Source organism: Nelusetta ayraudi, unplaced genomic scaffold, assembly GCF_046127955.1.
Source record: "Nelusetta ayraudi isolate G7.1 ecotype Tasmania unplaced genomic scaffold, CSIRO-AGI_Nayr_v1 ptg000033l, whole genome shotgun sequence".
NCBI lineage: Eukaryota > Metazoa > Chordata > Actinopteri > Tetraodontiformes > Monacanthidae > Nelusetta > Nelusetta ayraudi.
Window position 1 is genome coordinate 4443933 of NW_027466083.1, and position 18752 is coordinate 4462684.

Genomic DNA, 18752 nt, shown 5'->3' on the forward strand with positions numbered 1-18752 from the left:
CAAAAGAAAAGTGATGCACAGACACTTGACAAATAGCAGGACACTCTCTTAGGCGTCTACAATCAATAACAATCGGATCAATAACACCTAAAAAAAAAAAAAAAGAAGGCTATTGACGGTTGTGTCAGGTCGCACCAGCTCTATTTTCACAGCCCTTGTAGGTCAGCAGAAGAAGGTGCACTGAGCTGCAGGACTGACCTGTCGAAGGAGTGGAACTGCATGGGCAACATGGGGTGGGTCTTCAGGGCGGGGTCTGGGTGGTAGGGGGTGAGGCCGGACTCCTGGCCCAAGTCGCCGCCATCCACGGGGGCCGCCACTAAACTCTTAAGGATCTCCTGCATTTCAGACAACAAGACACCTGGTGACTACTGGACCAGAGCAGCAGAGGTTCACTACAATTAGCTCTGGAAAACACATTTTGTGCAGTAAACTTAAAAGGTCCCATATTAGTGCTTCCTGCTAAAGCTGATGCTTCATTGGACCTTCCACAATGTTGGAAGGAGACTAAAACACCGACAGTGTTTTGATCAACTTGGGAGAGATGTTGAAGCCCTATGTGACATCACAGAGGGCTGATTACTAGAACTGTATGACATACTCTGGAAAGTGAAGACATATAAACATTGGTTAAGTGAATTTTTCACAATACACCTTTAAAGTTGAAGAATAAAGTTTCAGTATCTTTAAGCTTCTTCATAAGGTGTCATCAGAAATACTGCAGACTGGAGTCCGTTCATACTGGAAACCATAAACGTCGTAGCACATCCTCCCACCTTGACATTGATGCCTTTGTTTGTTTGGCTGATGCTGGTGATGGACGAGGGCGGGGCCTGGCTGGAGTTGGGGGTGGAGCCGGGGTTCTGGGGGGAGTCCAGAAGGCTCTCCTGCGACCTGCGCACGTCAGACAGGCTGCACAACAGATCGGTGCCTCCTGCCCCGCCCCCTCCTCCTCCTACTCCACCTCCCATGATTCCAGCAATGTCTCGGTCTCGGTCCCTGTCTGTCTCCCTTCCCACCAGGCCCAACCCGAGGCCCAGGCCCATTTCCGAGCCGTTCAGGGATCCGGCCACGTGACCCTCCTCGCCGATGCCTGAGTCCGTGTGGGGGAGGCCGGCCCTGGGGGAGTCATCCACAGGGGTAGGGGTCTGCTTGTCCCGGTCGGAGAATGCTGTCGATGGGTGTTCTGAAGGAGGTAAACAAGCATGCATTGTGATTCCATGAGGATAAAGTGTTGCCTAATTCTTCAGACGTTCTTTAGAAAACGGCGCTGAGAACATATCGCCTGTTGAAAGAGGTTTATTCTCTCTCTGTTAACAAATGCCCTTCTGTCTTTCTTCTTTCTTTCACTGTCTTTTATTCCCATAAATCGTCTCATACTCTTGACAAAGGCATTGTTTTTCACCCACGGCCTGTTTCCATTTTACTGACACAACAGCGGCGGCTCACCAGCATCACATGGAGTTTCTTAAAGCTGCACAAGGAAAGAAGAGTAATCACCAGTACTGGTGGGGGAGTTGATCTCGTGGCGGATGCTCCTCCCTGATAGGCTGGTGGACCTGCCGATCTCACGCTGGGGTTCCAAAATGTCGCGATACTTGGAGACCATGAGGACAGAGATGAAGTAGACGACTGCCAGAGCCAGAAACTGGGCCTGTTTGCTGTCATCCTGCAGCCAAATAAAAAGAGACATGTTTATGCACACGCACCGACAAAAACACGGCGCACAAATAAAACAAGAAAACACACACAAATGTACTCACCACGTCTCTGAAGACCACAGCTCGCAGTCTATTGATGTCCACATCCTGCAGGAGTCTGTCTGGATCCTGCTGCACACGGGAAGCCAAATGTCAAATGTGGTGTCACACACATGTTCTTGTTCCCGTGTCAGATTTTGTGCTCTGCATGCAGGTTGTGCTGTGTCAACATGAGTGTGTGTGTGTGTGTGTGTGTGTGTGTGTGTGTGTGTGTGTGTTACCTTGCTGGTGGTGGAGGCACTGTACAGGCTGTCCTGTGACTTGCTGCTTGTCAGGGACGACTTGCAGCTCCGATCCCGCTGCCTCTGCCTGCATTCCAGGCAGTTCCTCACAGCCACGCAGCAGACTAGTGGTGGCAGAGGGAAAGGATAGAGGCATTAATGACTGAAAGGAGCTTTAAAGAAGAAAAATCTGTTAAATGCAATTAAAGTAAACATCTGGGGAAAACGATCAGGTAAAATCTAGGTGGGTTATGTCTAGATGCGTTGGTGATGGAGTTTTTCAAAGTGCAGCACCCACCCAGGCGGAGACACTGCCTCATCAGACCCCCTGACGACATGTTCTTCTCCGCTTCAATCTCACTGAAGTTCAGTGAGCTGGCAAAAACCAGCACGTCCACCATGGCCATGAGGCGGGACAGGAAGGTGACGGCCGTCTCCGAGGACATGCCCTGTGTCGCTTCGATGTTCTCCAGCTCCGTCTGATGAGCACGGGTGGGAAACACACACACACACACACACACACACACACACTTGCCAGTTAATTACAGTAAGACTCTGTGCAAACACAAAAATCACGGTGACTTGTTTGAGTATGATGCAAAAACATTGTGGCGTAGTTTTATTTTTAAAACCTTGTTTAGAATTGTGATTAAAACGGCTACAGTTGGTTATTCTGACAAACAGGGGAAAAAAGCAAACCTCTTAGTATCATGCCGGGGCCAAGTCAAATACATATTTATAGGATGATATCTGGCAACATGAGGTGTGCTACACAACACAGAGGAGGTACAGCCTGATGGCACACAGGTGATGGGGGGTGGTGGGGGGCGGTGGAGGGGGCTCGTGACAGCAGCAGCACGGCCTGAACTGAGCACGGTGGCGGTGAGGAGGGACAAGGTCGGGACTCGCTTCAAAACTGACGTCACATGAGATGAAAGAATGAACCCCGCGCGTTCACATCGAACCTTTGCAAGTTCCCTTTTTGTTCACAAAACAAGAAAAAAAAGAGTCAGCGTTTACAACTCTGCAGGCAGCATGGCAGGGGTGGCTTTAAACTTGCAATCAAGAGCCGAGTGTGGCGGTCTCTGCTGTGTCTCTGCCTCAGGAAGCGACACGTGCAAGGCTGTGGACAGTCGACAGGACCCGGTCGGTCGGAGCGAGTGAGCGAGGACGTTTGAGGAGGAACAGACACACAAGGTGAGGACAGAAGGGGCTCGGGTTGGTGCTCTGAGGTCTTCTGGTGATGATGGGAGCCTCGGGCTGGTTACGCACCTCTCCCCCCGCGCCTCCTCCCCCAGGAACAGGGGTCACCTCCTCTCCCTTTGACCCCCTCTGGGGTCTGGCTCCTCCCGCCTTCTTTAGTGTTGATACAAATAGGACAGGCTTAGCAGATGAACCCCCCCACCTCCTGCCGAGGGGCTGATGGTATACTTTCATGCGTTTCCTCTTATAAACCATTTTCACCTCTAGATTCTTGTGACTGTAAGGTGGGCCTGTTATGAGCTCCTGGCCTGTTAGTGCCCTCTAAAGCCTTGTACTTACACAACATACTGATAGTACTGAGTCAACTGAGGGAAGGGGATCCATGCATAACCACAGTAGATACAAAAACTGTCTCGGGGTGAGCAATGATAAGCAGCATAAGAGCACAACAAATAGAAAACACTATGGATGTCAAACAAGCAGGTTTAGTGTCCATCACGACGGCAAACACAACAAACCGCAAGAAAATTAGTAGAGCTGTTTTTCTTTTTTAAAACAAGGAGAGAAAGGAGCTGTGACTTACAGTGTTGGTACTACTCTTAGAACTCTGCTCATGCAGGATAAAAAGAAGGAAAAAAAGAGAGTAGGAGGGACAAGAAAGTACAGAAAAACAAGTAACACAGAGAGGAAAAGAAAAGAAAGGAAGGGGTTAAAAGGAAACAAATTATTAAACTCTCAAATTAAACAGATTGTCAATTAAAATAATCAGAACGAAGATCAAACAAAGGTAGAATAAAGGTCCACTTCCCTTTTTTCAAAAGTCTTAAACAGTTTGAACTTGACGCTAATTTTTTTTAATAAATAACAAAATATTTTGTTGTGTTCAATCCAGAGAGACCTGAGAGATCAACCCTTCCCTAAGCATCATCACTCAGAAACAAGAATTAGCAGGTTCCCCGGGGTCTGCTCAGCCCGCTGCAGCAACCTGCATTACAGGCCCCTCGCAGCCGCAGACGTCAACCTGCTGTCTCCCCTCTCACCACAGGAGGGCAGCGTAGAGCCACTTACGGAAGGGGAGGTGGCGGCAGACAGGAGAGGTAGGATGCCTCCGCAGGCGATGATGATGTTGTCCACCATCTGAGAGATGAGGTGGATCGTGTTATGGACGAAGATGATGTTCTCGTTGCTGTTTACAAAATCCATCACCGACTTGGTGGAGTGGCTGAAAAAAAAGTGAAACATGATTTGGAGGACCAAAAAAAAAAAAAGATACAAACATCACCGGCCTTCGACTTTGTTATTCAGACAAATAAGAGGGAGACAATAACATTGTGTTCCAAACAAATGAAAATCTAAACTCACCTCCTCCACACATGCACGTCAGTCTCCAGGGCGAACAGCAGGTCAGTGAGCAGCCTCTGGTGCATCGGGGACCACTTGAACTCTGGGATGCGAAACATGGTGGTCCGTGGGCCGGGGCTGAACTGCCGGCGCTGCTCCTCCGTCATGGGCATTCCCCTGAAGCCAAGGTCCACACGCAGGTCCCTCTCCAGCTGGGCTGCGCTGCGACCGTGCAGGGCCTGTGTGACACAAGGACCGTGTCAGTGCACCACTAACCTGTCGGGTTGAAGCACCAGGGAACTTTCCGCATAGATACAATACATGGGAATACATTGGCTGGAAGGGCAATGAACCAGGAAATCTGCAGGTTGGCCTATAGCTTAAATGTAGCTGCAGTGCAATTTTGGTGACAGCAACAACCTATTAAGGCAAGTTGATGTGGATTTCTCCCACTCGCTGTGCAACGTTGCACAGCACAGCCAGCCATGCAAGTTTAGATGTGAATGCACAGCTAAATGTATTGGATCCATTAGTGGAAAGCTTTGACTTGCAAAAAGAGAGGCAAGAGTTTTATTTCTATTTTTTACAATTCCATTTCAAAATCAAACCGAAGAACGTTTCACTGTCTTTTTCTGGTCTCCATTCATATTCAAACGTCTTTGAATCACCAGACGTTGACAAAGTATCAAAGACGAGAGTGACAAAAACACTTCAAAGCGCAGGACAAACCATGTAAAGCAGCATTAACAAACTCAGCAGTGTCTAACAAACCTGAGTGGTTGCTGTTGTCTGGATCTTTTTTGTGTCCTTGTCTTTTCCGTCGTCGGACCTCTCCGTGTCGGAGGTGGTGCTGGCCGTGTCTCCTGCGGTCTTCAGCCCTGCAGTTTCCCCTTCCGCCCCGGACGTGCTCTCTCCCTCTGGGAAGTCTGGTCTGGAGGCTCCCTGCATCTGGTTCTGGCTCTCCGCCTCAGCGATGGAGCTGATGTCGGCCAGCGGGCTCTGGATCTTGAAGGGTCCGTCCTCTGGAAGGTCTCCCTGGGCCTGGCTGGGCGCCAGGTCGGAGCCGCAGCTGGTCATGTGTGCCAGCAGGCTGAGGTCATCGCTGGCACTGGAAGAGTTGCCCACCACTGGGCCGGACGGAGCGGACTGGTCCGGACTGGGCAGGACCAGGGGGTCTGTGGCAGCCAGGGCTGGGAGCAACTTCTCATCAACCTGGGAAAATGACGAAATGACAGCTCAAAAAATTAGAATAAACCACAGGAAAGAAAAAGCAGAAGCAGTGAGCCTCCTCCTACCTTGCTGAAGAGGAATCCGTTGTTGCTCGGCACGCTGTCCTTCTCGTCGGCCAGTGTGATGAGAGGACCCATGTTCCCGTCGTCCTCCAGGCTGACCCCGGACAGTCCCAGGCCCACCGAGGCCGGAACGTCATCTTTGGGCGCCAGGTTCCCATTGAGGTTCTGCACCACGGCGCAGTAGGCGCTGTCCAGCAGGGAGTCCACCTCCACCAGGGGGCCGTTCTCCATCCCGCCCACGCCACCTCCGCCGCCCACGTTGCCGCTCAGGCCCTCTGGAGACAAGTCCAAATCGTCCAGCTTCACCTCCGTGGCCTCCACCTTTTCCGCCTTGATGTCCACCAGCAGGTCGTGGACCTCCACCCTCACCCCGGCGCCCGTGCTCTGCTCCCCGGGCGTCAGGGCCTCCCCGTTGGGCCGCTTGACGGCGCCCTCGGCCAGGAGGTTGCGGGAATCCCCGGCGGCGCCCTCGCTGTACTCGGCCTCGCTCTCCGGCGTCTGCGTCTGCGAGTTGTCGTCGATCTCCAGGTTGCCGTTGACCACCGGCGCAGGCGTGGCAGACAGGCCCGAGATGGTGGAGACGGAACCTTTCTTCCCCTTCTTCATGTTCTCCTCCTCCTGCCTCTGGTACTCTTCGTACATCTTGGCCAGATACTCTTTATGGGCCTCGTAGGTCACCTGCCACGGACGATAATCGCCGACATGATCAGAACGCAGCAACGGCAATAACAGCGAAGCATCACGTTGGAGGCTTTAATGCGACCGGAGGCTCATAGATCATTTGGATCCGAGTCGGAGGGATAAAACTGGAAAGGCAGGCGGATAATTATCATCCATAACCTCCTGTCGCATCAAAGAGTGGGTGACTAACGTCTCCAGCAGAGCAGAGCGGCAGTCGGTAAATGAAAATGAAGTCACATTAATCGTGAGACACAACGGCGCCCTCTCTGGACACATACAACAAATAGCCACTTGATATTCAACCTTATGCTGGCAGGCTTTGAGGAGGATTTACTTCAATGTGTTTTAGGTTCAAGAAACAATAAATGAATTGATCCTCTTCCTCCCACCTTAATCTGTGTGTGTGTGTGTGTGTGCATAATTATATGGAGATATATACACCTAATTTTTATTTATCATTTGCATTCATTTCTATTTATTATTTACATAATATATTTTTATCAAACCAGGCAGAGAATCATGAAGACGCCAGGCGAAAACTTACCTTACAATTGTTACCTTATTCTCAAGAATTACAATTATGAACATCGGTAAAATGAAGTGGCTGACTATGTTAGTGCCATCCCCTATTTCTACCCCTCTAACAGGCCCATGTGTGCGCTGCCCTCACCTTGGAGTGGGCGATGGACAGGGTGTCGACCCAGACCCTCCAACCGCCCCACTCGTACTTGATGGCGTGGTAGAGAAGGATCCGGAAGATGTTGTAAACCATCTCGGTGATCTTCTGCTCCTCGGGGTTCTTGGGGTTGATGTATCCCAGAGAAAACATCCAGTCCTGCCACACGGAGCACTGCAGCAAGCAGCTGCAAGCGGAGGAGAGAGAGAGAGGGGGGGGGGGGGGGGCACGTTAGGGTGCATCAGGTTAGGGCTTCCCAGCCTGAGTACCACGGGAATCAAACAACGTGCTCAGCTAGCGGCGAGCTGCTCACCGTCGGTTCTCGCGACTGTTGCTGAAGAGTTTGATCATGTCGGAGAGGAAGAGTCTCCTGACTTCCATGAGCTCGGTGCTGGGAGAGGAGTTCTTCAGCAGGGTGGCGACCACTTTTAGAATCACTGCGGTTGGGAGGTGGGGGGGAGAGAGAGAGGAGAGGAGAGAAGGAGATGTTTTTTTTAATCAATATATAAAATGTCGTGAAAACCATGGAAGGCACCAGCGTCAGAACATCAATGTTCACAGGCATCATCATACTGGCTGTCAGGTGGCATTTTGTAACATTCTCATTAACTTTAAACTCCAATAGAAATAATTTCCCAGCGACTCCCAACTTGTGAGGCACCATTGTTGTTGCTGAGCCATTTCCCACTTTTCTCGTGGCTTCTGATTGGCCGGCAGATGTTTCCAGGCTTTGGAAATAAAGGTGCTCCAACCAGGGATCCTTTCACAATAACTAAATGGACAGTGAAGGAGCGAGCGGCAGACCAAGGCGCAGGAAAGATTCCAGCTGCCGTGCTTGCACTCACTGGGATTCTGGATCTTGATGGTGGAGTCTGGTTCGGGATGGGGCTTGTGGACCACCTGCGTGCAAACCTGCTCAGTCAGAATCTGTGTGGAGAAATCAGCAAGAGACGTTAATTGTATGCGGCCAAAAATCCAGTTCAATCTGGTAAAATACAAATGCACTGCACCGAAGAACTGCAAAAAAACCAACAAACATCCTCTTACCTCATACAGCGTGTTGTAGGTGGTGATGGAGACGGTGTTAGTGTGCATCATCAGTCTCTCCCCCAGCAGTGTGAACAGGCTGTGTGTGTGCATGATCTCCACCTTCCTCCTGCACGGTGGGGGGAAACACGTACAGCCTGTCAGTCAACGCATCATTTCATGACAGTCTGATCTGTCTCTGATTGTCGGCAGTCGGCGACCACCATGATGTCATATTGGCAGATTGGCATGCGGCCCTGTCAGCTGCCATGGGAGACGAATATCAACAAAAGAAATTTAGAGGAAGCGTCGTCAGAGCGCTGGAGTCACGGGGGGCAGCGTTTCGTATGGCTGCAAATGATCAAAAGTTGCTTTGCAGGTTGCCTCTTTGCCCTGTGTGTATATATACACACGTGCACAAACACACAGGCGCTGACCTGCAGCACTTACAACACGTGCAATAAAGAGAGGGGGGGGGGTTACACAGAGGCCGAGTAGCCTCACAGCACCGCCGAATCGTTCCGATTTCACATCTAAACTCTGGCTAATCATAGCAGACAATGTGGCAGAGAGCCATCAGCCTTCACCTGAAGGGGGCAAGTGGTGTCTCTGAACCCCAACAGAGATGAAATAAACAAGACATATATTACCTTAACTCAACTCTATAAAATCAAAAACGAGAGACAACAAGAAGAAGGCGAGGCTGCCTTGGTGGAAGCTCAACGCGAGCAGATGTTAAATAGTTGAGGGGCTGAAGGTTCAGGGCTCAGGTGCAGCAGCACAGCGGCACAGCAGCCCGCTGCCATGTTGTGCTGCAGTAGCGTCACATGGGACAAATTAATCCCCCCGCATTCAGTGCTACTCGTCAAGGTTCCACCTCCCTGCCTGTGTGGCTGTCAGGGCGATTATTCCGCCTGGACCCGGTGATGAGGACGTTATCTATCGCCAGCACACAAACACAAACAAACAGCTCTCGACGAGGCTCACGAGAGTCACTGGCTTCTTACTGCCGTTCTTTAAACATAGTTAGAGGCAAAATTAGAGAATATGCAGAATATGTGTTGCAGAAAAAGAGGCTGTCTTATTTTCAGTGGTTCAACAAGAGCGAGAGAGAGAGAGAGAGAGAGAGAGAGAGAGAGAGAGTGAGAGAGAGACAGAGAGACTCACTTGTGACCGAGGTGCTTAAGGAAGTAGCCGAGGACTTTGAGGGCTTGGACTCGTATACTTTCACTCTTTGACGCCAGGAGCTTGCAGATCACCCTGCAGCAGCGAGGCCAAATGTTAATCACACACAAAAAAAAAAAAAAAAAAAAAGTATTTTAACTGCAGTTCACCTTCTGTTGCACAAAAAACAACTGGCACGACGCAAAGTCTAACATTATCTTCACAAAAGACACACATTTTAGAGACATACAGGTATTTTAAGCTCATGTGACATAATGGTGAATAAATGGCCTGTAGCTGATGTTCCTTTATTTATTTAAAATATGTACTGTGACTGCTAGAGGTGCAACCACCAATATGCACTCAGCTCACTCTCTTTTTAGGTGCACCTTGCTGGCACAGGGTGCCTAATCAAGTGTCTGGTTGCCCTTGTGCGTGTGTGTGTCTGTGCCAGTGTCATCACCCACCTGATCCCGTTCCTCTGGTCGAACGCCGGGATCATGGACGCCGGGTGTTCGGACATGAGCGCCACCAGCAGCTGCAGCACATCATGAATATTCTCGTCCTGTGGCGAGGGGCGGCCCGGCGAGGTCAGTGCAAATGACGTGAAGAGAGAGGAGAGAGAGAGAGAAAAAGAGAGAGAGAGAGAAAGAGAGAGAGAGAGAGAGAGAGAGAGAGAGGGAGAGATAGGAAGGGAGAGAGAGAGAGAGAGAGAGAGAGAGAGGGAGAGGGAGGGAGAGATAGGAAGAGAGAGAGAGAGAGACAGAGAGAGAGAGAGAGAGAGAGAGAGAGAGAGAGAGAGAGGTTAGAAAGGTGAAAGGGGTGGAGGCTGGGGTGGAGGCTGCGGTGGAGCAGGTGGTGCTTGGAGGAAAAGTGTGGGTGCGATCGCCCTCAGATGAGGAACACTGTGTCCCGGCCGCCGCCACCGCCGTGCAATCCTTCACACCGCCTCTCGCATGTCGTCACTGGCTTACAGGCCACAGCTTCAAATTGAAATAACAACCAGCTCCACCTAAACCCGTCTCACTCGGACATTTGTGTGATTCCCACCTTCACCTCCTAGTGTGTTTTTACCTCGTGCATGGTGAGGAGATAGTTGAGGATGCTCTGCAGCTCGTCCTCCTTCACACCCCGGTCCTGTGGGGGAAGCAGACGAGGACCATCCATCACACTCGCTTTGACATGTCATTAACCCTCAGACGACGACATTAACTGTTCTTGGTTCATATGCGTTCAGTGTGAAATAATAATATTAATTATAATTCATAATGATTGTCATTATTATTATTATCATTATTATTATTATTATCATTATTATTTTGAAAGAGAAGGAACAGCCTCGCAAAAGTGGGGCTGCAGAAAGTCAGTCAGTGTTAACGCTAAAAGCTACAGTGCCTCGTCTCACTCAGACTGCTGTGTGTGCTATATGCACACACACACACACACACACACACACACACACACACACACACACACACGCACGCACGCACGCACACACGCACGCTCACGCACGTGCACATGCACGCACACAGATTTGAGATTAATCCTGCAGTCCTCAGGAGGCAGAAAAGACAACAGAGGGCATAATTGTTGGCGGAGGTAATTTCTCCTAACTTGACCCGGCGGGCTGAAGATAATGATGCTTCACTCTGCCGTACCTTGAGGATGAGTTGTTTGAGGAAGAGCAGCATGAAGGCTCTGAGCGAGATGATCTCCTTTTGGGATGGCCGCGGTCCGTCTGAAAAGAAAAAAAAAAAAAATTTAATAAAAACTTTATTGTGCATGCATGCATTAAAGCTATTAAAATGGTCAGCTTACAGCGTGAGGTTTTACACAAATGCATGAATACGATTTATGTTCAAGCAGACCATTAATTGTTGTTATTAGGGCTGTGCGATATTAGAAAACATGCAATAAACTCGTTGCAATGACGACGTGATTGGCCGTTGCCAGAGAGCAAAACGCAGTTCAAGCAGTTCACCGCGATGTGTTTACTGTGCGTGATGACGCTGCAGTCAAGACGCTTGTCTACTGTGTGTATGTGTGTGTGTCTGATACTGGATGTCAGCAGGCAGTCGGGGGCTTTTTAGGTGTGATTGCCCAAATTCGTCAAAGAAATTACAGCGCTTTGTCAGTTTGTGGGCCACAAAGAAAAATCAGCATCATCTCACTAAATCAGCCAGCACAAATCAACAACAGCCACTTCTCATTTGCCTTTGTGTCGTCACCGCCTCCTTCTAGAGCGGGTGACATGACCTCAACTATCAAAAGCGACCTTTGGCCCTAACAGAGAGGCGCCACCCCCTTATAACCACTCCGTGTGTATCCGGAGAGCCACAAAACGGTTAAAATATGACATTTTGGAAGCTGAAAAAAAGAACATCCAAAGAGGGGAAGAAAAAAACGACAAATCAAATGTTGGCATTGCATTTTCATTCTTGTAATTGTAGCCTATTAATTTCTGAGGTGTTTTAATGTGAGCGCCAGATACGCCACAAGCTCGGGGCTGTGATGAATCGCCTCATAATGACTGCCAAATAACTGACTAATGGAAGACGCTGCCAAACAGCCCCAAAGATGAATAGATCCAGATCAGAAGGGAGAGAGACACCAGAGCAGTGAGACCAGCGGCCACCAGCACCAGCCACAGACTGGCATCTAGTGGCAAAGAGGAGAAACATGGAAAGAAGATTTTATTTTTTTTTGCTTTTGTGAATTTGTGAAGGGAACTGAAAGGAAATCCTGGAAAATAAATACCTGCAAGTTGCAAAAAAAGGAAAGTTTGACAACCATGGGATGTGCACCATGCTAGAAATGATTAGAAGCAGTTTGCTTTTGCTTTTATGTTACGACTAGTGATGCTAATGTCACAGGCTGGCCTATATAAGGTGATCCTCTCCTTCCTCCTCCCTCCTCCCTGCTCTCCCACTCATCCTTTATCATGTCATTAGCCAACAAGCGGCCAGGCCACAATAAAACCTCGGACCCAACACATTCTCATCAGCAGTTCAACATCCCCAGCAGAGCTCCCTATAATTTCATTGGCCACAATAAATATAAATGATGTCCGGCTTGCGCACAGACTTTTGCTGCATCAGGATGTTTGAAAACAGGCCTCCTGCCCCCCTTTTTTTACCTTTTTTTTCCCGCTGACCATGGCGCGAGCAACAGAGAGGAGACTAGCGGAGCAGCAAGATAGTGGTTAGCGAGCCGCTGTGGTTTCCCCCTGGATGCTGAAGCATCCTGCGTTAGTGAGAGAAGACCGACAGAGCTTGACGTAGGTGTGAGGGAGGAAGGAGGTCTGAGCTCGGCCCAGTCTTGCCACACTCTGCCGGGCTGGAATCAGGCGAGAGTGCGCAGGCCTCTCACCCTGTTTGTCCGCTCCTCACACGGCCAGAACGTGACAGTGAGGCGAGGCCTGGCCATCCATCATCCCGATGCGTTGGCGAGCCGAGTGTTGCCCGAGCAGCGACACCGGCCATCCATCACTGTTACCAACAGCTTTTTATGTGTTTTTTTTTATTTTTTTTTTTTTTGCTGCAGACAGCACAGAGGGGCCACACGCGACCTTCATCTCGGAGCTCCTTTGAATGGATTGGGAATTCTATTCTTCCAGGCTACCCCCCCACCCCCGGGCGGCCCTGATTATCTTTTCCTACCACTTGAAATGAATGGCCGTGTGACTCAAAGGTTTATCTCTGTCAGTGGCGGCACAGCTTTGCTCTTCCCGACCGTGGCAGAGAAAAAGTTTTTGCCCCCCGATAAAAGAACCCTGATGTGTGTGTGTGTGTGTTTACTCTAACATTTAAAGACAAAAATACATGTTTTGCATTCTTTTGAGGTATTCGTTTTTAATATCCTATCCATCACCAGATATTTACTTTTCATCCTGGTCTCTGCTCGTAAACTATCCCCCCCAAAAAAAACATAAATCTTCACTAATCGACACCTTTAGCCCTTTGTTAACAGCCAGTCACAATGACAAAAAAAAACTGTTTTAGCTTCCTCCTGTAGTAAACATGTTTGTTTGTTGAGATTGTGTCAAGTCGACCATGACGCAATCTCAGCGGGCAGAATGACCACCTGGCTCCCTTTGCGATATAACAAATGGCAGATCTGCCCGAAAGAAAATCTGTGTGTTTTAGCAAAGCGGAGAAACAGTGAAGGCTTTGCACAATATTGGCCGGTTCACTGACAGGCCGGAGTATCACTGATAGAAATCACCGCTTAACTGCATTGTGGGTCCTTTAAAAGAACCAGGAGTCTTATTAAACTGAATTACAGGAAAATTTACTCTACATTTTAACAGCAGCCATATGACAAACCAAAGGGTCTCAGAAGTTCACATATGATTTGCCACAGGCATCAGAAGGGGATGAGTTCAAACAGAGGCAGCTGGTGACTGGGTTCCCTGAGTGAAAGGGCCTCCAACAGCCCGGCTGCTCCATCCAACCTTATTACTTTAAACTGGGATACTGTTAGACACATTACTGCCCACTAATCCCATTGTGCGTCGGAATATCTGCCCATTACTATGCAAATTAATTCCATCACTGCATATCACACTCCTACATAATGGCAAAGTATGTGCCTGCAAAGACGCTCGACGCACACGTTAGCTTTGAACGCTCATTAGTGGGTGTGCGGGGCGAGCGGCGAGCTGCTATTGGCCCTTTGTGGCGCTGCATCCCAGAATCTCCAAACAGGGTGTAAACCAGACAGCCTCTTGATTAGAAATTCCTGAAGCTCCCTTAGATCCGCCAATCAAATCTGTCTGTTGCCACAGCAACGCCGGATGCATACTCCTCTTCAGGGAAGGCTCGGCTGCAGAGGCAAGCGGCTGTTTTTAACATAAAGGCTGTGGCTGAGGATTCAACTCCGTTCCAGTGCGTTCTTGTGTTTGGGTTGTTTTCATCCCGGCAATAATATTTTCAACAGGAGGCACAAAAACAATTGAAGCACTTTTAGGTCAACACAATAAAAACAAATCAGATTCACATTTTGTGTTATTAGATTCTGTGGTCTGTTTTGCGCTCTAATAATGTTTCCCCTTTTTACTTCTTTAGAGGAAATTTAATGAATGTTATTTCTTTCTTTAATATCAGTGGAAATTATGTATTTCTAAATATATTTGTTCACTACCGAAGCTGCGCGCGTGGCCTGCTTTGAGAGAAAAAAAGCAAGTATCACAAAATACGCATAAAAAAAATAAATATATATATATATAATTTAGTTTTATCTAGGATCAGTAACAGCATTTTAAATACAGGTATAAAAAAAAAACTAGTGCTGATTTTAGTATTAAAAAAAAGAAAAACACTTTTTAGGTCCCCTGGAAGGCCATCCGTCATCTTTGTCTCCCCAAAACCTAAATCAAACTTTACTTTTGTGTGTAGCCCGGTTCACTATGAAACGCAGCCCCTTCAAAATGACTCATTACTTTTGGATGCAACATTAAAGTGCACTGCGGGCAGCTGGCCAGGTGAAAGAAAATGCCGGCTAATATCGGAGTGATTTCTTTTTCCCTTCTTGCTTTGCCAGCACCTGGACAAGAATTAGAGTGCCAGACAAGAAGAGTGAACTGGCAACGGCTTTGGCACTAAAAAGAAACCCAAGATCTCGGCCTATCGTGAAGTCACGCAGTCGTAGAAAACAGACAATAGATAAACAACATCCAAACAAACACCAGACTGACAGCATTTCTGTGTGTATAAAAAACAAAACAAACAACTTTTATGATGCGGGTGCGTGAACGTACCGAGGCCTTTGGGGTTGATGCCACTGCACTCCAGCGGGTTGATGGCCCAGTAGTAATACTTGAGAGTGTGCATCAGCTGCAGGACGGTGCCCACGCGGCGGATGGTGGTGTAGATGGTGGCGGTGCCAATGAACTCCGACGACAGGTAAGTGTAGAGGGACAGCTGAACCTGCGCGCGCACACAACACACAACACACATACACACAAACAAAATGAAAACAAACATTACTACAAAACAAATAATCTATAATCCTCTGTTGTAATAACTAGGAACTTGCTCAACAATCAGCAAAACGTGAGATTAAAAAAAGCTCCATACATCAATCGACTTGGCTACTCATAGTGGTGGACACTCGTTACCACACACACTCACACACAGGCATGCATGCACGCAAATAGATACATTTTGACGTGCTGGTGTTACAGCAGCTGGTGGATTAATACATACACAAGGATGCGTAAAAGAAAGAAAGGCAGTGAGAAATCCACGGGTGTGTTGCTGTTTTTGTATTTTCCACAAAAGGCTGATTTGTTGTTTTGAAAAAAACATGCGCTGAGGGATGGAGAGGGGAAGTTCCCTCCAGCGAAAGCGCCGCAGTTGATACTGCGTCTGGTTAATTTTGATCTTTCTGTGCCTGAAGCGATGGAGCATCTGAGGCGCTCCTTCCTGACATTTACAGAGGGCGCTCCCCCACTTTCCCTTGCCATACCTTTACTCCGGCTCCCCCTCCACTCCCGCCCACTTTTGTTTTTTAGGTGCCTGTTTTATTGTAACTCCGGGGCTTCAATGTGCACAGTAATATTTTGACCTCGCTTGTTTTCTGTTTGATAATTTTCTGGAAAAGCTGCATCCCGACTGTCCTTCTCCACCTCTGCCAACTATTGGACTCAAAGGGCCGGTGTGTCGCGTTCACAGGGATGTGGGAGGAAGAAGGAGTGAAATATAAATAAATGATGCACGTTGGACAGGTCTGTAAAATAGACCATAAAGAATAAACAACTGTTGCGTTTTTATTTAATAATGCAAGGGCACAGAAAGAACTGCGGTCGGAGGCATTTCCTGTTTTTCCCGCTGGTCTCAATGAAGAATAACTGCTCTGCTCTGGGTTTCCTGATTTGCCCCTGATATCACAGCCGCTACAAGAAAGACATGACATCAGGAAGTGCAAATCAACCGGTTGTTTTAAAGTCATAGTGACAGCACAGCCATCAGCACAAAGCTGTACAGAATAAAATGAAACATATTGTTTCTGACCAGTAGATGGTTAAATACATAGTGTATCAATAAAGTATAAGCAACACATTCATTCATTCATTCATTCATCTTCTATACCGGCTTATTCCTATTCAGGGTCACAGCTGTCTTAGGGTGAAGGCAGGGTGACACCCTGGACAAGTCGCCAGTTCATCGCAGGGCCACATAGAGACAGACAACCATTCACACTCACATGCACACCTACGGACAATTTAGAGTGTTCAATTGACCTCACATGCATGTTTTTGGAGTGCGGGAGGAAGCCGGAGAACCCGGAGAGAACCCACGCGGACACAGGGAGAACATGCTAACTCCACACAGAAAGGTCTCTGGCCCTGGCCCCAGAATCGAACCCACGACCTTCTTGCTGTGAGGCGGCAGCGCTAACCACTGCGCCACCGTGTCGCCATAAGCAACACAATTATTTAAAAAAACAAAACAGTGTGTGTATGCTTGGCTGTCAGTCCAGACTAATTCCCCTCTCTGTTCCATCCACTGTGTGCAGTTTTGGGTCTCGCGCTCGTTAAAGCGGCCACATGCTAAGCAGCAGCCTTAACGAGGCAGCTCTGTTTACACAAATGAAATTTAGCCGAGTGCCGCCGCCGCCGCCCCAGCGCAGCACATCACAGCTCGGCCAGAATGGAGAGGGCACTCCAGCCGACTTAAGTGCCCTTCATTGCATTGCGTTTCACACAACGGGCCGACAGGTCAGCGGGCCGGCAGGTCTCACAATGGCTTTCAGCTGTATGGACGGGACTCAAACACCTTGAGCAGGTTTACAATGAGCTGAGGAGCGAGAGGAGGAAAAAGAGAAAGAAAAAGAAAAAACTCTCTGTCTCCCACAAGAAGCTTTTTGTTGACAAAAAAAGGCGTAAATGACAAATGGAAGATTAGATCCAGCTGTGATGTTTTAACTGCTCATTGACTAAATCAACCAAGAAAAGTAACAAAAAAAAAAAACGCTTTGTGGGAAGCTCAGTTTGAAATTGCTATATGGACATTGTGTAATGTGTAAAATTTTGAAGGAAGCCCGGTGTTTAAGGAAGCCTGCCTGACAGTGTGTTTCATATTTAGGGAACCGTCAGGTTGGGCTTCCTTAAAAAAATGGTGGTGCAAGATGGCAGTTAACTAAGAGCAAGACCCTTGTTTTATGTATATTCTTATACATACATACATATCAGAACCATTCTAAGGGTAGAAAAACCAAGTAACTGTTTTGTGCTGTGAGTACACACTTTATTTAAAAAATCATTATTATAAATTAATGTATTTATAGGCAGTATGTTCACCTTTTACCAATATAAGAATCATAAATCAAATTTTACTCACTGGACCTTTAAATGGATGCATCTATATTCAAACACTTGATTTCCTCATACTGACAGTTTTAGGTAAAAACCCCACGTGGGGCTCCTTCACACTGTTCCCGAGTCAGCTAAGATTTTCATTCCTTCCTTTTTTGCCTCTGGAGCTGCTGCTCATCGGCTCGGATGAACCTCTTCCATTTTTGAACTCTGCAGCGTGCCTCGGAGGAGCCAATCATATCTCAGGGTCAGAGGGGAGAAGCCCGAGACTCAGGAAGTTCTAAGAGGAGCCGTAGTGAGAGCTGACTGGCCCCACTGGAGCGCCAGGAACATCACATCTAGTTAAGGCAGTTTGGGTGTGGGGGTGGGGATGGGGAGAGTGGGGAAGGGGGGGGGGCTACAAATCCCTCTCCTGTCCTGAGGTTCTTTCTTCAATTGTCACTTTTTCTCTGTGTTTCCTTTCGCTCGCGTGCTCTGTTCTTTTCCTTTTGCAGCTTCTCCCTTTGAGCTCTTCACGAACTTCCTCCAATTCTTTTTTTTTTTGCATTTTTCTCAAAAAAATTCCACTAAATTCCTCCGATTGTTTTTCCCGGGCGGGATGTGAACGCACCTTGGCGGGGGTGTGTATCCAGATTGCTGCGTTGAAGAGGACGTGGTCGCACAGCTGCTTGAGCAGCGGCGCTCCGTGAGGCAAACCATCCAGGTACTTTGCAAAGGACAGGAACTGCTCCAGCACGGCCCTGGTGATGTGGACTCGAGACGACTGGGGGAGAGAAGAGAGAAGAGACACGAGAGCTTCCATTTGCCCAGGCTGAACACTTGGAGCGACGCATCTTTTTCATTGGAACTGGCAAATATGGTGAACACACTTGACGTGAAATACTGTTTTCTTTTGAAATGAGATGAGCTGCTGTTCTTATGGCTCAATATTTACAGTTGCCATGGCTCCCCTGAGACAAAGCAAGCAGTGAAAAGACCCACATGTAACCTGCCGCTCTATTAAAAACTTGGTTTTTCAGTTGTCATAAAGTCTTAAATCATTGCCGATTAAATTATTATTACATCGTTATTACA

General features: G+C 48.2%; 1 protein-coding gene across 20 annotated transcripts in view; it reads right to left on the minus strand.

Moving 5' to 3' along the window:
• The window catches only part of nbeaa (neurobeachin a), an 84496-nt gene that overhangs the window by 18405 nt on the left and 47339 nt on the right, over positions 1 to 18752 (minus strand). For 9 of the 20 annotated variants that reach the window (XM_076031702.1, XM_076031708.1, XM_076031703.1 and 6 more), the window contains exons 12-33: positions 18289 to 18441; positions 15120 to 15288; positions 11020 to 11099; positions 10436 to 10498; positions 9829 to 9926; positions 9365 to 9457; positions 8219 to 8327; positions 8017 to 8098; positions 7485 to 7608; positions 7166 to 7358; positions 5818 to 6492; positions 5294 to 5734; positions 4544 to 4761; positions 4250 to 4403; positions 3765 to 3788; positions 3251 to 3334; positions 2277 to 2457; positions 1979 to 2103; positions 1761 to 1829; positions 1498 to 1666; positions 774 to 1183; positions 199 to 335 (exon numbers count right to left, since the gene is read on the minus strand). In XM_076031702.1, coding sequence (XP_075887817.1) covers positions 199 to 335; positions 774 to 1183; positions 1498 to 1666; positions 1761 to 1829; positions 1979 to 2103; positions 2277 to 2457; positions 3251 to 3334; positions 3765 to 3788; positions 4250 to 4403; positions 4544 to 4761; positions 5294 to 5734; positions 5818 to 6492; positions 7166 to 7358; positions 7485 to 7608; positions 8017 to 8098; positions 8219 to 8327; positions 9365 to 9457; positions 9829 to 9926; positions 10436 to 10498; positions 11020 to 11099; positions 15120 to 15288; positions 18289 to 18441 — 3851 coding nt within the window. The remainder of the gene's footprint in view (positions 1 to 198; positions 336 to 773; positions 1184 to 1497; positions 1667 to 1760; positions 1830 to 1978; positions 2104 to 2276; positions 2458 to 3250; positions 3335 to 3764; positions 3789 to 4249; positions 4404 to 4543; positions 4762 to 5293; positions 5735 to 5817; positions 6493 to 7165; positions 7359 to 7484; positions 7609 to 8016; positions 8099 to 8218; positions 8328 to 9364; positions 9458 to 9828; positions 9927 to 10435; positions 10499 to 11019; positions 11100 to 15119; positions 15289 to 18288; positions 18442 to 18752) is intronic. The other 11 variants (XM_076031716.1, XM_076031718.1, XM_076031717.1 and 8 more) reach the window with 5 other exon arrangements.